The following is a 15841-nucleotide window of genomic DNA, read 5'->3' as shown; positions in this document are numbered from 1 at the left end:
ATTTCTTCCTTGTTAACATAGTTCTTGTTGTCTGAACAGCAGTGTTTGAAGATTGTGTAAGACCGGTGTCTGTGGTTATGAGGTGCCTGAGCATTGCTTAGACTGGTTAGGCTAGACATTGTTATTGTTGGGTTTAGATTGCAGTGTTTATTATGTTAGTTGTATGCATATGTAAAATGGGTGCCCTCCCATAGAGTTAGTGCTTATATACTGTTAGTACCTCGTGTGCACAGTATGAGACAGCACACTGCTCTGAGCCATGACACTGAAATATCAAATATGGTGGAAGAGCTTTTAACATCTATGTGATAAGAACTGCCAACCAACTGCTAGCAAATTATACACTCTGTTGTAACTTACTGCCCGGTCTTTGACTGGCAGGGAGGTTCAAAAGAGCCCAAATCCCTATCATGAGCCTCAACGTACTAACAATATTGAGGGCCAAGTCTGCTTGGCCAGTCCCACCATTTATCTGGCTGTTACAGACTGCTCACATGAAGCTGGCCTCACATTCACTAGCCGAATAATGCTAATGGAAACCAGCTGGAGCTATGCAAAGTTTTGGGGGAAGCACCACACACATGCGCACACACACATACTGACTGAGTTTTTTAAGTGAAATCATCCACTATGATGAGTAACTTTCTACAAAGACCTTGGAAATTTAGGCCCAAGACTTAAATTCTATTTAAGGAAAAAGGGTGTGATATACCTCAGTATTTGATTTGGTGGGTGAATGTGGGGTAGATAGATTGTGGTGTGCAGACAGGTCTGTAGAAGTCAGTATATATCAAGATGTCACTGTTGCATCTATCAAGCATTATGATAATTGGCAGTATATTTACTTGTTCACACTGTTTTCCTTTTAAATTAGTGGAAAACAATCACTTTGGTATGATGCAATACAGTCAATTAAATACATTCTAAATGCAGTAGAAATACTGTCTAAAAATGTGCCTTATGTTTATGTTTTTCTTTATAACACTGCATCTAACATTCATTACAGCTTCCAACAGCACAGTTTATATAACAATGTTTCAAGAGTGTGCTAGCTGCAAGCTAATATATACCAATGGACTATACTTAATAAGATTTTATCATTGAACTAATAAATCTGAAATTCTAAAAACACTTTTAACATGAAATGTTGTAGTATTAATTAATATTGAAGTTTTTCTTTACATTATAGAGAGATAGATATGTGAGCAAAGTGTTCATTCAAGTGATTTTCAATATCAGGTTAATATCACCTCCTGAAATATCTAAGCATTTCATACCATTGGCAGTATTTCAGAACCGTTTATTTATAACACAGAAATCAACATGCTTGTCTATTGCAGGCTATTGAAAATAGTCTGCACTTGTCTTACTTAATTTACACAGCTGGGTGTTAAAATGAGAAATAGTAAAAGAGACATCAGCACCCAAACAAGGGAAGGCAGATGCAGAGGACAGTTACATTTCCTGTGTTACACTATTTACCACAAACAGTGCCTTCCTGTTTCCGTTAGAGATTCACCCACAGTGTGCAGTGAGTCTTAAAAAAAAGTGAGTCTTAAAAAAAAACTCTACATATTTATGTAGAGTTTTTTTTAAGACTCACTGCACACTGTGGGTGAATCTAGCCAAGTGCGTATTTCTAAACAAAAAAGTTAATTGTTTTGACGTGAAAAGGAATAATGTTTTACCAGCAGATTTAATATTTAAAATTGATTATGTTGATTTGTCACAATGCCATTGGACCCCCTAGTGGTGAGCATGGGCTATGGGCAAAAATACATATTGCATAATATTTAAAATTGACTTTGTAAACTGACTAATGAATTGACTTTTTTTTTTATAGAAACCTATTAGAAGCAGTAAGGCTGTCCTTATAGGTCAACAGTGTCTGGTTTAACCACTGATAAACATGCAAAACAAAATTTATAGGTAAACCTGTCATGATTGCATTTTCTTTAAAACAGTTGTTAGTAAAGCAAGTTTACTTTAAATCGGGCGGATGCAAACCTGCCCAGGGTCCTTGTGGAGCATGTACATGCTAGCCCAATGTTGCTAGCGGCACAGTGCTAAGCATTTGTGCTGTTTGTAATGCTTCTAAATTGTGTTGTTGCATAATGGTATTTCAAAATGTAAGAATTACAGGACAAGCGTAGAACAAATTGTGCATGGTATATGCTAATTCACAGAATTAAAAAACTAAAAAACGAAATAACATAATATAGCTAGAAGAAGGTCAATTTCGATTCATGTTTGATTCATTGCCCAGCCCTATTGCTGCCCATTCTACCAGCACTTTGTTTGCAGATCTCATTATGTGTCCTGCATATGTAGGGCATTGTAAGGGATTTATTCATCCAGCACATGTCAAGGCATTACTAACAACTTTTTTTAAGCAGAAAGACCTTGCTAACCCACATTCCATTGCTATACACAGAGCCACTGCTGTGATGCTATTCACAGTCATGAGCCAGCCTGCTGGCCACATGCCTGCTTTATGTTTGCCCCTGTTACAGTTTTGCACAACGCTGCAATTCCCTTGATGCCATTTTACTGGTTTCATTTACCCTAGGCCAAGAAAGCTGATACAATGAATTCACATAGCAAGAGACTAATCATATCCACGTGTTTCCTATTAAACATGCTTGCCACTCCAGCAAGTATTTATAAAACTTAAACGGAAAATATATTTTAAAAAGTAGAAGCATACCCAGAATAAATACAGTGGAAAATGAAATGGATCCTGTAGTCCAAAAAGAGCACATGTGCGGAATGAACACATGGAGTTCCAGGCAATGTTCTGTCATCATGGATCACTCCCAGAGACATTAATGATGTAAGGCAACTTTACAGAGTTGTGCATGGCTGAAGGATTGTTCCTTCTAGAAAAGCTAGTGTGTTCTGAAATACAGTCTCTAACTAGTGTTCACTATTTAGGGTATACTTTGTTTTAGTAGTAGTATATTGTCACTATCACACAAAAACAAAAACAGTGTAAACACAAAATGGCAACTTTTTGAAAGAAAAAAAAAGTTCTTCCAATGAAGGTCAGTGTAAAAACAATTGCTAGATTCCAATTATGTAAAAAAAATGTAAAGATGATGATATGTATACAGGGCCAGCCATTGGGTTTGGCATCTAGCCCTCAACTGCATTTCTTGTAGACAATTATTAAAAGCACATATTATTTCAAATTGCAAGGGATTGATCTGTCCAGTACAATGTAATAATTTTGATACAGGACAGTCCATTTAGTGATTAACTTAACCTTTTTGTTGCTGAAATTGTTTAACTACTTTTCTACCATCTCCTACTATAGGATTGTGTCCATTTTGAATCTAAGTGCTGTTGTAAAAGACGAATCCCCTAAAACAGCAAAGTGACAATGTCCTAGTTTTGCGTGTGTATGATCTCATCCACTGCAAGAAGCATCTGCTACAGCTCTTCTGACTAACCAAAGATTAGGTTAGAAGAGTAAACCCAATCCATAACTCTAATTGTCTTCACTGTAACAAGCCCAAATAGGTTTTTTCTTTTTCTTGAAATCCACTCATACAAATTTTCGTTTTCTGTGCCCCCCAAAACAAATAGAATTAATTGTTGACTAACCATTTTCCAACTTCTGTTTATCCATCAGATGTTATTTTATGACTGTATGATTTGTACCCTGTACTGTCCCTTTATAAAAGCAGTCTTAGCTAAAACCATTTTTATAACTTCAGTATGAATGGGCAGATTAAATAACTATAGGCTGAATAAATAGTTTTAGAGGTGATTATTAGGATAAACCTGAAACATTTGTGGATCAAATGTCACCAGATTAATCAGCTCACATCCGCTAATCATGTACTGTGGCATGTCAACCTTGACCAGGCCCAGATGACCTCACTTTTGAATCAAGATAGAAAGAGGGAATGATTTAAGTGACTTGGAAAGAGAATAGTGTCTACTGTGACATTCTAAATAAGAATAGTGCCTACAGTGACTCCTGCATTTAGGTCTGTGGTAAAATAAGTAAATAGGGTTGAAATTGTGGTTGAAAGTACTATGAGTTGAAAGAGTGTGATGCTTCTGCATTATTGATATGTTAAGAAAATGTTAGTTCCTGTGGAGGATCATCAGCCAAAACAGTCCATCCGTAACTACACAGAGAGTGATATAACTAGTATACAAAAGTAAAACATTGTATAAACATCTCCATACAAAGATGAATGTACATTTGAGATGTGCAAAACCCACAGATACGGGTTTACAGATGTGGATATAGTCATTCTTCACCATATTCTTCACTAGAGACATACAAAGAAAAAGTCTTAGTTCCTCTACAGTGATTTGATGTTTTGGCTCTGTTTATTGGTATGGTTTTGCCTACTTCTCTTCTTAGAGAGAAGGACCTTTACAAATCAATACAAAGGTATTATGACTTATCATCTTTTTCTTATGCTCAAACATTTCTGTCCGGATGGGAATGGTCTCTACCAGATAGTGCCCCATCCACAGGGCATGAGGGGTCACAGAAAGGTTAGAAAATGATGCAGTTGTACAGGATGTTATGGCCTTTGCAGTCATCTATGGGAAATATTTTTGGCCGACTAAACCCTTCACCTTTATTGGTGTGCTATGATTTCAGGAGGTTTGTAGAATCTGTGTCAAGATGCATCACAGCTGTTCCAGCACCTTGTGTTGACACAGCAGCTAACGGAAGACATTTGATTTTTTTCTTAATTTGTAACTTGTTTATACATAAATGTGTTTTTGTCACAAATCAGTCAAATGAAACAAAGTCTGCGTAACTTTTATATATGAACAAAATAACAATATTTTAAAAGTACATAATACATCAAGCTATTTTATCAGACCATAACTAGTGCCAAACATAATTGTGCCACAACGTCTTCATAAGCGGGTCTTCTTCATATGAAAGAGAGAGAGAGAGAGAGAGAGAGAGAGAGAGATAGTTAGATAGATCAATTTTGTTTGTAGGCACAATGACAGATTGTCTTATGATTTAGTTCCCAAGATGTCGAGGGAAGTAGGAAACACATCACTCAACTTGAGAAAGTCTATTTTTGTTTAGAATAAATCACAAAACATAAACAAGCTTTAGCTTGAGAAAGGCTTTCTCTTAGTCTTGGAGTTTACATTAAGTATTTGGTGAAAACTATACTATAATAACTATAACTATAATAAATATATTAGATAAAGATACTGTTCTTGCAGTCAAACCAGTTTATTACATAGTAAGTGTGTCTGAGCTAGATGGACATGCACTGTATATATTTTATTATACTGGAAATAGTCTGAGGTTATAATACAGAAGATTTAGTGGGTGTAGCCATTGAAGTTGTGCACTGTATGTTACAAAAGGACAGTGTAAGTAGGGATCTCAGCCTGCATAAACAGTTGCCCACATAGCAGGCAAGGTTCTCTAAATATTAAATCTCTTTGCACCATTTTACTTACACTAACACAAAGCTCCTACGCTTACGGTATCTTTTAGGCCACAAAACTTGATACTAATGTGTGCTCTATAGAGCTAAAGCACTTGCCTAGCATATAATGTTGCCTGCTTTCAAAAAAACATTAAAAAATACAGTGCCGTTCTATATTACAATAGATGTTCAAATTCTATTAAAATCAGTGTGTGGTTCTAGAAATACCTAAATATAGAATATGTTTAAAATGTGGAGAGTCTTTACACTTGGACCTGTAGAAACATCCATTGAAAAGAAAAAAACAAAGGTGGTTCTCCAATAATATTGCTCCAGTAAAACCCTTTTCAACAGCCTCAGAGTGAGTTTTAACTTTACCTGCTGATTGAAGCCATGCGCCTCCAGCCCATCTCCCTTACTCACTAATCCCTAGCCAAGGCTGCTTCCGTAAAAGGAACTGGTCCCAGTTCCCCCTCCTCAAATGTGTTTTTTTTTTTTACTCAGAGTCCTTTGGCTGAGTTGGATAGGTTAACCACCACACTGGTCAAAGATTAAAGAGCGAGCAGCCGAGGGGGTGGGGGCACTAGGTCGGAATCTAGAGAATGAAGAGCAGGAGTGGAGTATTTCGTTGGCCAGTATAATTGAGCACCCCTCATTTTCACCCAAGTTGACGTGACCCACCTGCTCTCTGGACGATTACAACTGTGGGTTATATTTATTATTAGGGGCACTTAAATGAGCATGACCTAGTAAGGGAGAGTGCCAATAGAGCTCTGTTAGACTAGAGGTAAAAATATTATATCTAGAAAATATGAATAATACAAGTCAACGGCAAAAGCCTTGGGTTTGTAATTCTTCCCAAACAAAAGGAGTACACTGCTGGATGCCCAAATGAATGCCAAAGTATTGCACTGGAGAATTTTCCAGGCAATCTTGTGTGTTTGGTTAAGTGCTCAGAAGTTGTGTGTTTCTTGGCCCAGGGTTTCACTAAGTATTTGTTGAATGCTTTGTTCTCACTGTAGCAACAAATCTTTTTTGGCTTGTGTGAAAAGGTTTGACTTTGTTGACAGAATTCTTCAGTGCTGAATGAATTATGATTTTTTATTTTTTTTTGGAAAAAATGCTTTGTGTATGCCAGTTTACACCAGACACACATGGCACCTCTAGTTGTGCTTTATAAGACCCAGCTGTATTTTAACTGAGGGTCAGATGCAGAATACCTTTTACCTGGGGAATGCAAGCTAGTAAAAGTTTACTGTAATTTGTGTTTATACCATTATTGTTCAAGTGAGATAGAACCCTTGCAGAGCAAAAAACTTCTGCCTTAGCATTATGTGGAGACACAATTTTCATCTTAAAAAACATCAATTGAAACATTATTTAAGTGTGTGGAGATGGAAGTATATTAGCTAAAACATATGTGATGGTATGTGCTTCTGGAAACCTTTGGAGTGTGAGGGTCAGAAGTAGGAACATGAACATTTCATGACAATTGAACAATTAGCTTTTTCATGGTTAACATCTCTGTCCCATGCAGACTGTGTGTTCCTATCCCATTGCCTGTGAGCTGGACTATTTGTGACCCTTTCCCATGGGAAAGAAATGACAGCAGTCCTCTTGGAGCAGAAAATGCTCCCCTGTGTCTCCCTGTGAATTTGGCCTGTAGCAGTTTGAGGCTTATTCTGGGCTTTACAGCCAGCTTTTTAAGAGATTTAAGTTTGATTTGTTTGGAAAAAGGAACCAATTCTGTACACAAGCTAATGGCTGAGGAATGGGCGTCTGTGTTTGATCATGACTTTCAGGTTTACCCAGAGATTTTGGAGAGCTGTCCATGCCTGGCTCCTCCTCTAAGCCAAAAATGCATATAGGATTACATGATGGACTGGAATGATGCCCACTTTGTCAGCCATAGTAACAGAATCAGAAACTCTAGATAATGCATTACTGCCATAATATTTGAGGTATATAAAACCATTTAATATAAGTTGTAAATCTGCTGGCATGCTTAGAATTAGGTGTATAGTTTATTACCTGTTGCCAGTATAAAGCTGCCACAGGCGTTCTTATAAAATGTCTTATCTCCAGAGTTTATGAAAGAGAAAATTTAAAACAGTTTGAAAAGTGTTTACCCTACAGTAGAGCTTAGTTTAACAGAAAAGACAGTTAGTGACTAGTTTGCTTTTAAATTACAAAAACACATTTTAGTCCATGTCAGTACCTCATACAGTACCTTTAAAAGGTCTAGGAATTAAAGTTTGTTTAATAATGATGAATTTGATAGCCTTTAAATATAATTTTTGGATTCTTATAGGCTGTTTCTGTTCTGAATATCATTAGTTTACATGATATATGTGTTGGGATCATGTTTTAGCACTGCAGCTCAATTTTGCTGGGATCTCTATAGGAGGACCAGGTTCTGCTGTCTCATGTGAATTAGATATATAAGGATGTGTAGCCACATTTCGGCTAATTTAAGTCACACTCACTGATCATTTGGACTGCTTGGCCCTTGTCACATAGAGTTGTGTTTTACTTGATTTGTTTTAAACCGGGCTGGACAACGTTAAAAAACTATTTTGCAATATTGTGTTGTAACAGAAAAAAGTGGTATAGTCCCATGTTGTTTTTCCAGATTGACTAACAATTTTGGTAAATTAAATTTTAAGGAATGCAAGCTATGAAATAATCAGTCCCATAAATAAACCATACTTTGAGATTTATTGAGAAGTTACATTTAAATTACATCTGAGTTAAACACCAAACTAGGTCTTAAACTGCTGCCTTATCTATCATCCATTTAGCTGTACTATACATCATTGGCTTCATGTTCAAAAGCATGAGGTCAGCCTTAATGATCCTCATATGAGGAATAATTGACCTAGTGAATGTGGGAATGGATTGACTCCAACCACTTGCCCTGCCTTATAAGTAGTGTCATTACTACGCTTAAGTTTTAAATGCACATTTGTTCAGTATTGCTGAATAAGAACGTTGTCACACCCTCAAGTCAAAACACTGATTCAAAGGCAGTTAAACAGTAGAAAATAAAGGTTATAAAAGGTTTTTTTTATTTTTTGAGTTGTGGAACATAAATTTTTAAAACACCAGCATTCAGTGGATTTTTAAATGTGTTAAAAAAACTATTAAAAAATAACTAGGAATAACTAATAAAAATAAACACATCAGTCAAGTCAAAGGGCTTTTATTTTCATTGCTCCTCCAGGACCTGTGAAACATGGAACAGAATACAGTACAGATATGTAAAGTGCAAACATAAATCAACAATCAATTAAATAAGTAAAACTAACAAGATACAGTCAGTCAGTTACATGTGACAGCTTCCATAAGGCGCATTGTTATTGAACCAATGGGGAAATTGGTGTGGAAATGTGGAAAAAGGAATGTAGAGAACATACATCAATAATGGATTTTCATTAGCAAAGCTCTAGCAGAACTTTTCATCAGGCAAATTCTACTTATTCTACTTATCTAAATAAAGCTACTTATGGAAGCTGTCACATGTAACTGACCGACTGTATCTTGTTAGTTTTACTTACTTAATTTATTGTTGATTTAATGCCATTTCATGCTAAAGCCTTGCAGTTAAGTTGCTGAAAAGAGGAACAGTATATTATGACTAGAGAAACTGAATCTGTCAGTGAAAGCAAGTACTATTCTAAATGGAAACAATGGGTGTAAACAGATCTCACTTCAGCTAAACATGGTTTGTACCATTATGGCTTCTGGCGACAGAGTGACCTGTTTGGCTAGTGTCCTGCTGATGTATGTGAGTGGCGTGTAAGGAACAGTTGATTGGAGATCCACCGTTCCAGACAGTTACAGTGGGGAAAAAAAGTATTTAGTCAGTCACCAATTGTGCAAGTTCTCCCACTTAAAAAATGAGAGAAAAAAATGAGGCCTGTAATTGACATCATAGGTAGACCTCAACTATGAGAGACAAAATGAGAAAAAAAATCTGAAAATCACATTGTCTGATTTTTAAAGAATTTATTTACAAATAATGGTGGAAAATAAGTATTTGGTCACCTACAAACAAGCAAGATTTCTGGCTGTCACAGACCTGTAACTTCTTCTTTGAGAGGCTTCTCTGTCCTCCACTAAATACCTGTATTAATGGCACCTATTTGAACTCGTTAACAGTATAAAAGACACCTGTCCAAAACCTCAAACAGTCACACTCCAAACTCCACTATGGTGAAGACCAAAGAGCTGTCGAAGGAAACCCGACACAAAATTGTAGACCTGCACCAGGCTGGGAAGACTGAATCTGCAATAGGCAAGCAGCTTGGTGTGAAGAAATCTACTGTGGGAACAATAATCAGAAAATGGGAGACCTACAAGACCACTGCTAATCTCCCTCGATCAGGGGCTCCACGCAAGATCTCAGCCCGTGGGGTCAAAATGATCACAAGAACGGTGAGCAAAAATCCCAGAATCACACGGGGGGACCTAGTGAATGACCTGCAGAAAGCTGGGACCAACGTTACAAAGGCTACTGTCAGTAACACACTACGCTGCCAGGATCTTGCAGTGCCAGACGTGTTCCCCTGCTTAAGCCAGTACATATCCGGGCGCGTCTGAAGTTTGCCAGAGAGCATTTGGATGTTCCGGAAGAATATTGGGAGAATGTCTTATGGTCAGATGAAACCAAAGTAGAACTGTTTGGTACAAACACAACTCGTTGTGTTTGGAGGAGAGTGAATTCTGAGTTGCATCCAAAGAACACCATACCAACTGTGAAGCATGGGGGTGGCAACATCATGCTTTAGGGCTGTTTCTCTGCAAGGGACTAGGACGACTGGTCCGTGTACATGAAAGAATGAATGGGGCCATGTATTGTGAGATTTTAAGTGCAAACCTCCTTCCATCAGCAAGGGCATTGAAAATGAAACGTGGCTGGGTCTTTCAGCATGACAATGATCCCAAACACACTGCTAGGGCAACAAAGGAGTGGCTTCGTAAGAAGCATTTCAAGGTCTTGTAGTGGCCTAGCCAGTCTCCAGATCTCAACCCCATAGAAAACCTTTGGAGGGAGTTGAAAGTCTGTGTTGCCCGCCGACAGCCCTAAAACATCACTGCTCTAGAGGAGATCTGCATGGAGGAATGGGCCAACAAACCAGCAACAGTGTGTGCCAACCTTGTGAAGACTTACAGAAAACGTTTGACCTCTGTCATTGCCAACAAAGGATATATAACAAAGTATTGAGATGAACTTTTGTTATTGACCAAATACTTATTTTCCACCATTATTTGCAAATAAATTCTTTAAAAATCAGACAATGTGATTTTCTGAATTTATTTTTCTCATTTTGTCTCTCATAGTTGAGGTCTACCTATGATGTCAATTGCAGGCCTCTCTCATCTCTTTAAGTGGGAGAACTTGCACAATTGGTGACTGACTAAATACTTTTTTTTCCCACTGTAAAAGCAAGAAGCTGTTTACATTAGTAGCTCCCCATGGCCTGCTGCAGTTTAGACTATCCTCAGCTCTAAAAAAAAAAATAGGTCTGTTGTGAAGCAAGGGATGGAGTGAAGGGGTGGTGGTGAGATAGGAGCTAGGGCATGGGCGAGAGAGAACATTAATTGTGGTCTAATAAAAACTTAAACCAGAACACAGATACGACCTTTATTCCTGTCCTCATGAGGAGTGAACTGTGAATAGTTTTTTTTAAGGTGAAATAGTATGCCTAGGCCAGAGGAGGGAGATTAAATCAGTTATGTTAAGTTCAACCAGGGATGAAAGGGGTCTCTCAAATGTAGCTTCAATATCTCCATGGATCTATTTAAGTTTCCAGTGATTATTTTTGGAATGTCTGTTATCGCGAAATGAAGTTTACACATGCTCACTTTTTATTGGCTAACAAGGGATTATTCATACCCTTCTATTCTCTTGTGGCCCAGTGAAAATGGCATATAGACTGCCAGAATCCAGAACTGAAGTCTGGATGTCGAGCCCCTAATCCTAAATGGTCCCCAGGGTGGGGGTCATTGGCAGGACAGCTCACTAGGCCCATTTGGTGCATTTCACTTTAATCACAACTGGGGCTGAAAAGTGTTGAGTTGACTTCCCAAACCACTGCACTGAGCATTGCATTGTTCTGTGTAGTGCTGACACACTACAGTGAAAACACACACACCCTCTGTAATTAGTTAAAGGAGAGAATGGAAGGCGTCATTTACCACTTATTACCATTTACAGGTAATGACTTACATTTTTACATGCAATGTCACATGAATGAAAGAAGCACAATGAATGGATGATAATGGTTGCTAACAAGACTTTCACAAAGTACAAATTAGAACTTGATTTTGACATTTTTAAAACTAGATACTGGTAACATCAGTCAGTATATGTTAACATAGCATAAATAAATCTCTTATTGTCTTACATTTCTTCATCTGCAAAATCTAACATATCCAATGTAGTTCTGCCTGTCCCTCTGGTGACTATAAACATAACAGTCTCTATAACAGGAACATTACATTACATTTAACAAATGCTCTAAATAATACTTGCAGTGTAGTCATGTTACAGGGATAAATGAACATAGCAGTAAGAGTATTTAAGAGTATTAAGGAATAACATGGAGCTCTTGCCTGAGCTAAACACCAGACAGAACACCAATCTGGCATATAGACGACAATAGTGTTATCCAGTACACTGTACAGAATAATCAATACATTATACACTACTGTTCACCATTCACCACAAGAATAGCCCTTTTTAGAAAGATATGTGTCCAGAATTATGTACAGATCTATATTTAATGATAAAATGATTGAAAATTCTAAAAAAAAAAAAAAAAGTGATGATGAAGATCTTTATTACTGGCCAATATTAAAAGTGAACCCATATATCATTAGATCTTTTTCAAGATCCCACTGTCTGTACTGAAACTGATTACTCAGGTAAAGCATATTTAGTGCAGCAATAAATCTTTAATCATGCTTGGTTTTGCCAAGTATGTTTCCGATGGTCAACAAATTTCTTTTCCTGTCATAACTCTATCAGCATGCACAGCCTGCAGGTTGTTGGATGGTTGGAGAGCATTCTAGGCAAGGTATCTGGTCTGTCCTGATATGTTACAACTGCTGTGTTGACTGCCGCTGAGGAAAGGGATGGGAGGGTGGTCAGAGGAAGAGCAGGCGATAAAACTCAAACAGAGAGGGACAGGGAGGGACAGAAAGAGTAGGACCAGGAAGAGGGAACTGAAGGTATAGTGGCAACCGGAAAAGACTTATGTTTACACAAGGGGCTTAACTATGTGTTAGCAGACACTAGTGACGTTTAGTTGGTAGGCACAAAGTTGCCAGTGGAGCAGTTGCCTTTTTATCTTTGGGGCAAATGAGATGACAGCTGAGACACTAGAAATTAGTGATGTTTAATGAACAGGGGTGCAGAAAATGTCTAGTTTTCCCACTGTCTTAATGAACATGGGGTTTAGTTTCTGTTCAGCTTTTGTGTTTCCAAGTCCTGTGCCAAAGGAAACTCTCCTTCTCTGGATTTAGCTTGCATTGCCAGACTGAGGGATGATGAAATGTGGTGGGAGAGATACTACCAGACACCTTTTTACAGCTATCCCTTTGATGGCCCATGGTGGCCAGCTTTAATGGCACACAGCACAGCTTATGCTTGCTTTTCAGTCAGGCAGACAGTGCAGTATTATGGACTATTTATTAAGACTTTTCTACAGATGCAAAATATTGTAACATATGGAGTCATTTGTATACAGCAACCACTGTTCGGTCTGTTGCATATTTGGCGTGTGAACAATTATTTATTTATTATTTATAATGATTTATTTATTGAGGTTCATTTAAAGGTTACAGTTGGTTGAACAGTTCTTGAATTGTATTTATCTGTTTGTGTAATTGAGTTTATAAGATAATCCTTTATTAGTCCCACAGTGGGGAAATTCTACAAGAACATTTAACATGAGTGTTTGTTTTCCACAGAAAGAGGTGAAGGACGTATTTTCAGCCATTTCTTTCGAAGCAGCATACAGCCTGGGGAAGCATGTGCTGGATGGACATCATGAGCATGAGCTTGCTTTACTCACGCCTGTACTCCGTTGGAAAAAGGGGGAGAAGATTGCTGCCAGGAATGAGGTTAGATTACGGTGGCTATCCCAGTGTTGGAATAATGTGTTTAATGGCATTTCATCCCAGATGTTAGAAAATGCTAATGCGGTTATTAATAAATAAATAAAAAAAGTATGTCATGCTAGCTAATATATCCCCAATGACTTTTTCTTTCAGTTTTAGCCTCATGTTTGAGAGAATTAAACTGTACATGTAAATTAGTTTTTTTTTGTTTGTTTTTTGTTATTTTGTCTTTTTTTTAGACTTTGCACTAGTTTTTAGCAGTTTTAACTAGTTTTTACACCTGCATAAGCATGCAAGAAATGGCCTTTTCCTGCCAATTTGTATGTGGCTTAAGTTACTTCATGATAATGATTGTTGACTTTCCTTGAGTGGAATGTGGTTGGCTGATGAATTTATTTGTGCAGAGCCCATCTCAATTCCCACCCTTATACTAGCTCACACGATTTGCCCTCCTCCAGTTACAAAAATGTAAGGAGCATCTTTCAGCATCTCTGGAATCTATTAGCTTGGAATTTCAACATGTTAGTAAATTGCACACATATTTGTCTGCATGCTTGAAACTGCAAATATGTCAAATTCAGAATCTTTACAACAAATTAGTATTAGTACATTCTATCTGATTGTATTTGTAATATATGGTCAGAAGACATTAATGATCCTGAAATCCATCCTAGGGCTATGCTCTTCACTTGATTAAAAAAACACCAGCTATCCAAGTGCAGAGGTTTAAACCTTGCACAACAGCACCCTCTAGTATACGGTTCTGCTCTTGTCACAATGACATTTAAAGTTTGTAAACATCCTGTACTGTGTCTGTCTCTTTGCAGACGTGGTTTGAGAAGAATTGCCTGTCTGACGACTGTGCTGCTGACCTACGGCTGCATGGGAAACTGCTTCTTTCTGGGTAAAGCTCTCTGACGGTTCTTCCGTCTCTGACTTCTCACTCCCATTGTACTTGGCTGCCTGTTTCAATATGTTGACATCATAAAGGTTGAGTCGATGTGGGTGCGGATACTGCAGCCCTGACACATGCTTGGCTCTCACCAGCTGTAGATGTCATCCATCTTCTAGCTTTTAAGGAGGTCCCAGAATTGGTTTGTTTCCTTAACATGAGAACTGAAGCTATGATGGACTTTCTATGTTCATGATTCATAATAAGACAGGCTCTGAAGTACCACTAACATACTTGACTAGTCAGAATTCCTGCCAGTTAAACTTTTATTGGCTATTTACTCATCTATGCATAATTTGTATTAGTTTAATGGAAGACAGATCTTTGTTAATCAAGCTAGTGAAACCTCAGTGAGCAAGAAAATTCAGAACATCCTGTTGTTATTTAAGTTTTGTATAAATACAATGTATATAAATTCAATCACCTTTTTCTGTAAAAGTAGTTCTTGGTCAGATCTGGCTTGCATGACTACATTTTACCACAACGTATGGAGAACAATGGAGTGCAAAAAGTAGGGTTGAAACCCACTTAATCCTAACTTCTATTAGCCATAAATGTTTTCTACTTGTTGACAGCTTCACACAGCGCTAACCTTCTTTAGTCTGAACAGCTTCTAAACTGATAATAATAACTAGAAGAATAAAAAGAAAAAGGGTCATTTTGTTCTGGACATCAATGATGATCATCAATCATCATTGATGTGGTTAAAAATCTGCTTCCCATTAATGTAAGTTTACATTATGATATTGATTGATTGATTTTTTCACAACTTGCCTTTCTTTTTTAATCAGACATCACATCAGACCTCATCTTGCCCTGGGAGGAGTGAAAAATGTCTCCCTTAACTTAACTATTTCAAACGCTGGAGATGACGCTTATGACACCAACATCTACTTAAATTTTTCCAGGGAGGTCCATTACATCAACTTTTTACAGAGGGTAAGTGATTACACTACACATATGTATTTATTTTTGCCTAGTGAACAACCACCATTGAATTTACATTAAAATGCATAAGCAAAGAGATTGGGACACAAGAGGAATGGCAGGAAACAGGATGGGCCACAGATTTACTGATGTGAACTGAAGAAACAACTGGCTATCATCCTATTTTACGGAGCGTCTTTTACACTGGCCTCTGTATCTCCTGCAACTCTCTAAAGTTTTAAGGTTTTTCTCCCAGAATGCCATACTTCCATTATCAGTAGAATGAGTAAGAACATTTCCTACTAATTGTGCAGAAACCTTTGTGAGATATTGACCAGACTCTTCGTCCTCACACTCTTACAATGTATGGACTTCCCTTCAGAGAGAAAACAGAAATGGAGAATTG

The 15841-nt window shown here is 37.6% G+C and overlaps 1 protein-coding gene across 1 annotated transcript in view; it reads left to right on the top strand.

The window, feature by feature from the left end:
- The window catches only part of itga9 (integrin, alpha 9), a 65515-nt gene that overhangs the window by 33970 nt on the left and 15704 nt on the right, over nt 1–15841 (top strand). The window contains exons 16-18 of the mRNA XM_072677517.1: nt 13407–13559; nt 14384–14460; nt 15300–15447. Of these exons, the coding sequence (XP_072533618.1) occupies nt 13407–13559; nt 14384–14460; nt 15300–15447 (378 nt within the window). The remainder of the gene's footprint in view (nt 1–13406; nt 13560–14383; nt 14461–15299; nt 15448–15841) is intronic.

This window comes from Salminus brasiliensis, chromosome 4 (assembly GCF_030463535.1).
Source record: "Salminus brasiliensis chromosome 4, fSalBra1.hap2, whole genome shotgun sequence".
NCBI lineage: Eukaryota > Metazoa > Chordata > Actinopteri > Characiformes > Bryconidae > Salminus > Salminus brasiliensis.
The sequence above is the reverse complement of the archived record's forward strand: the minus strand, read 5'-3'. Positions and strand labels throughout refer to the sequence as shown.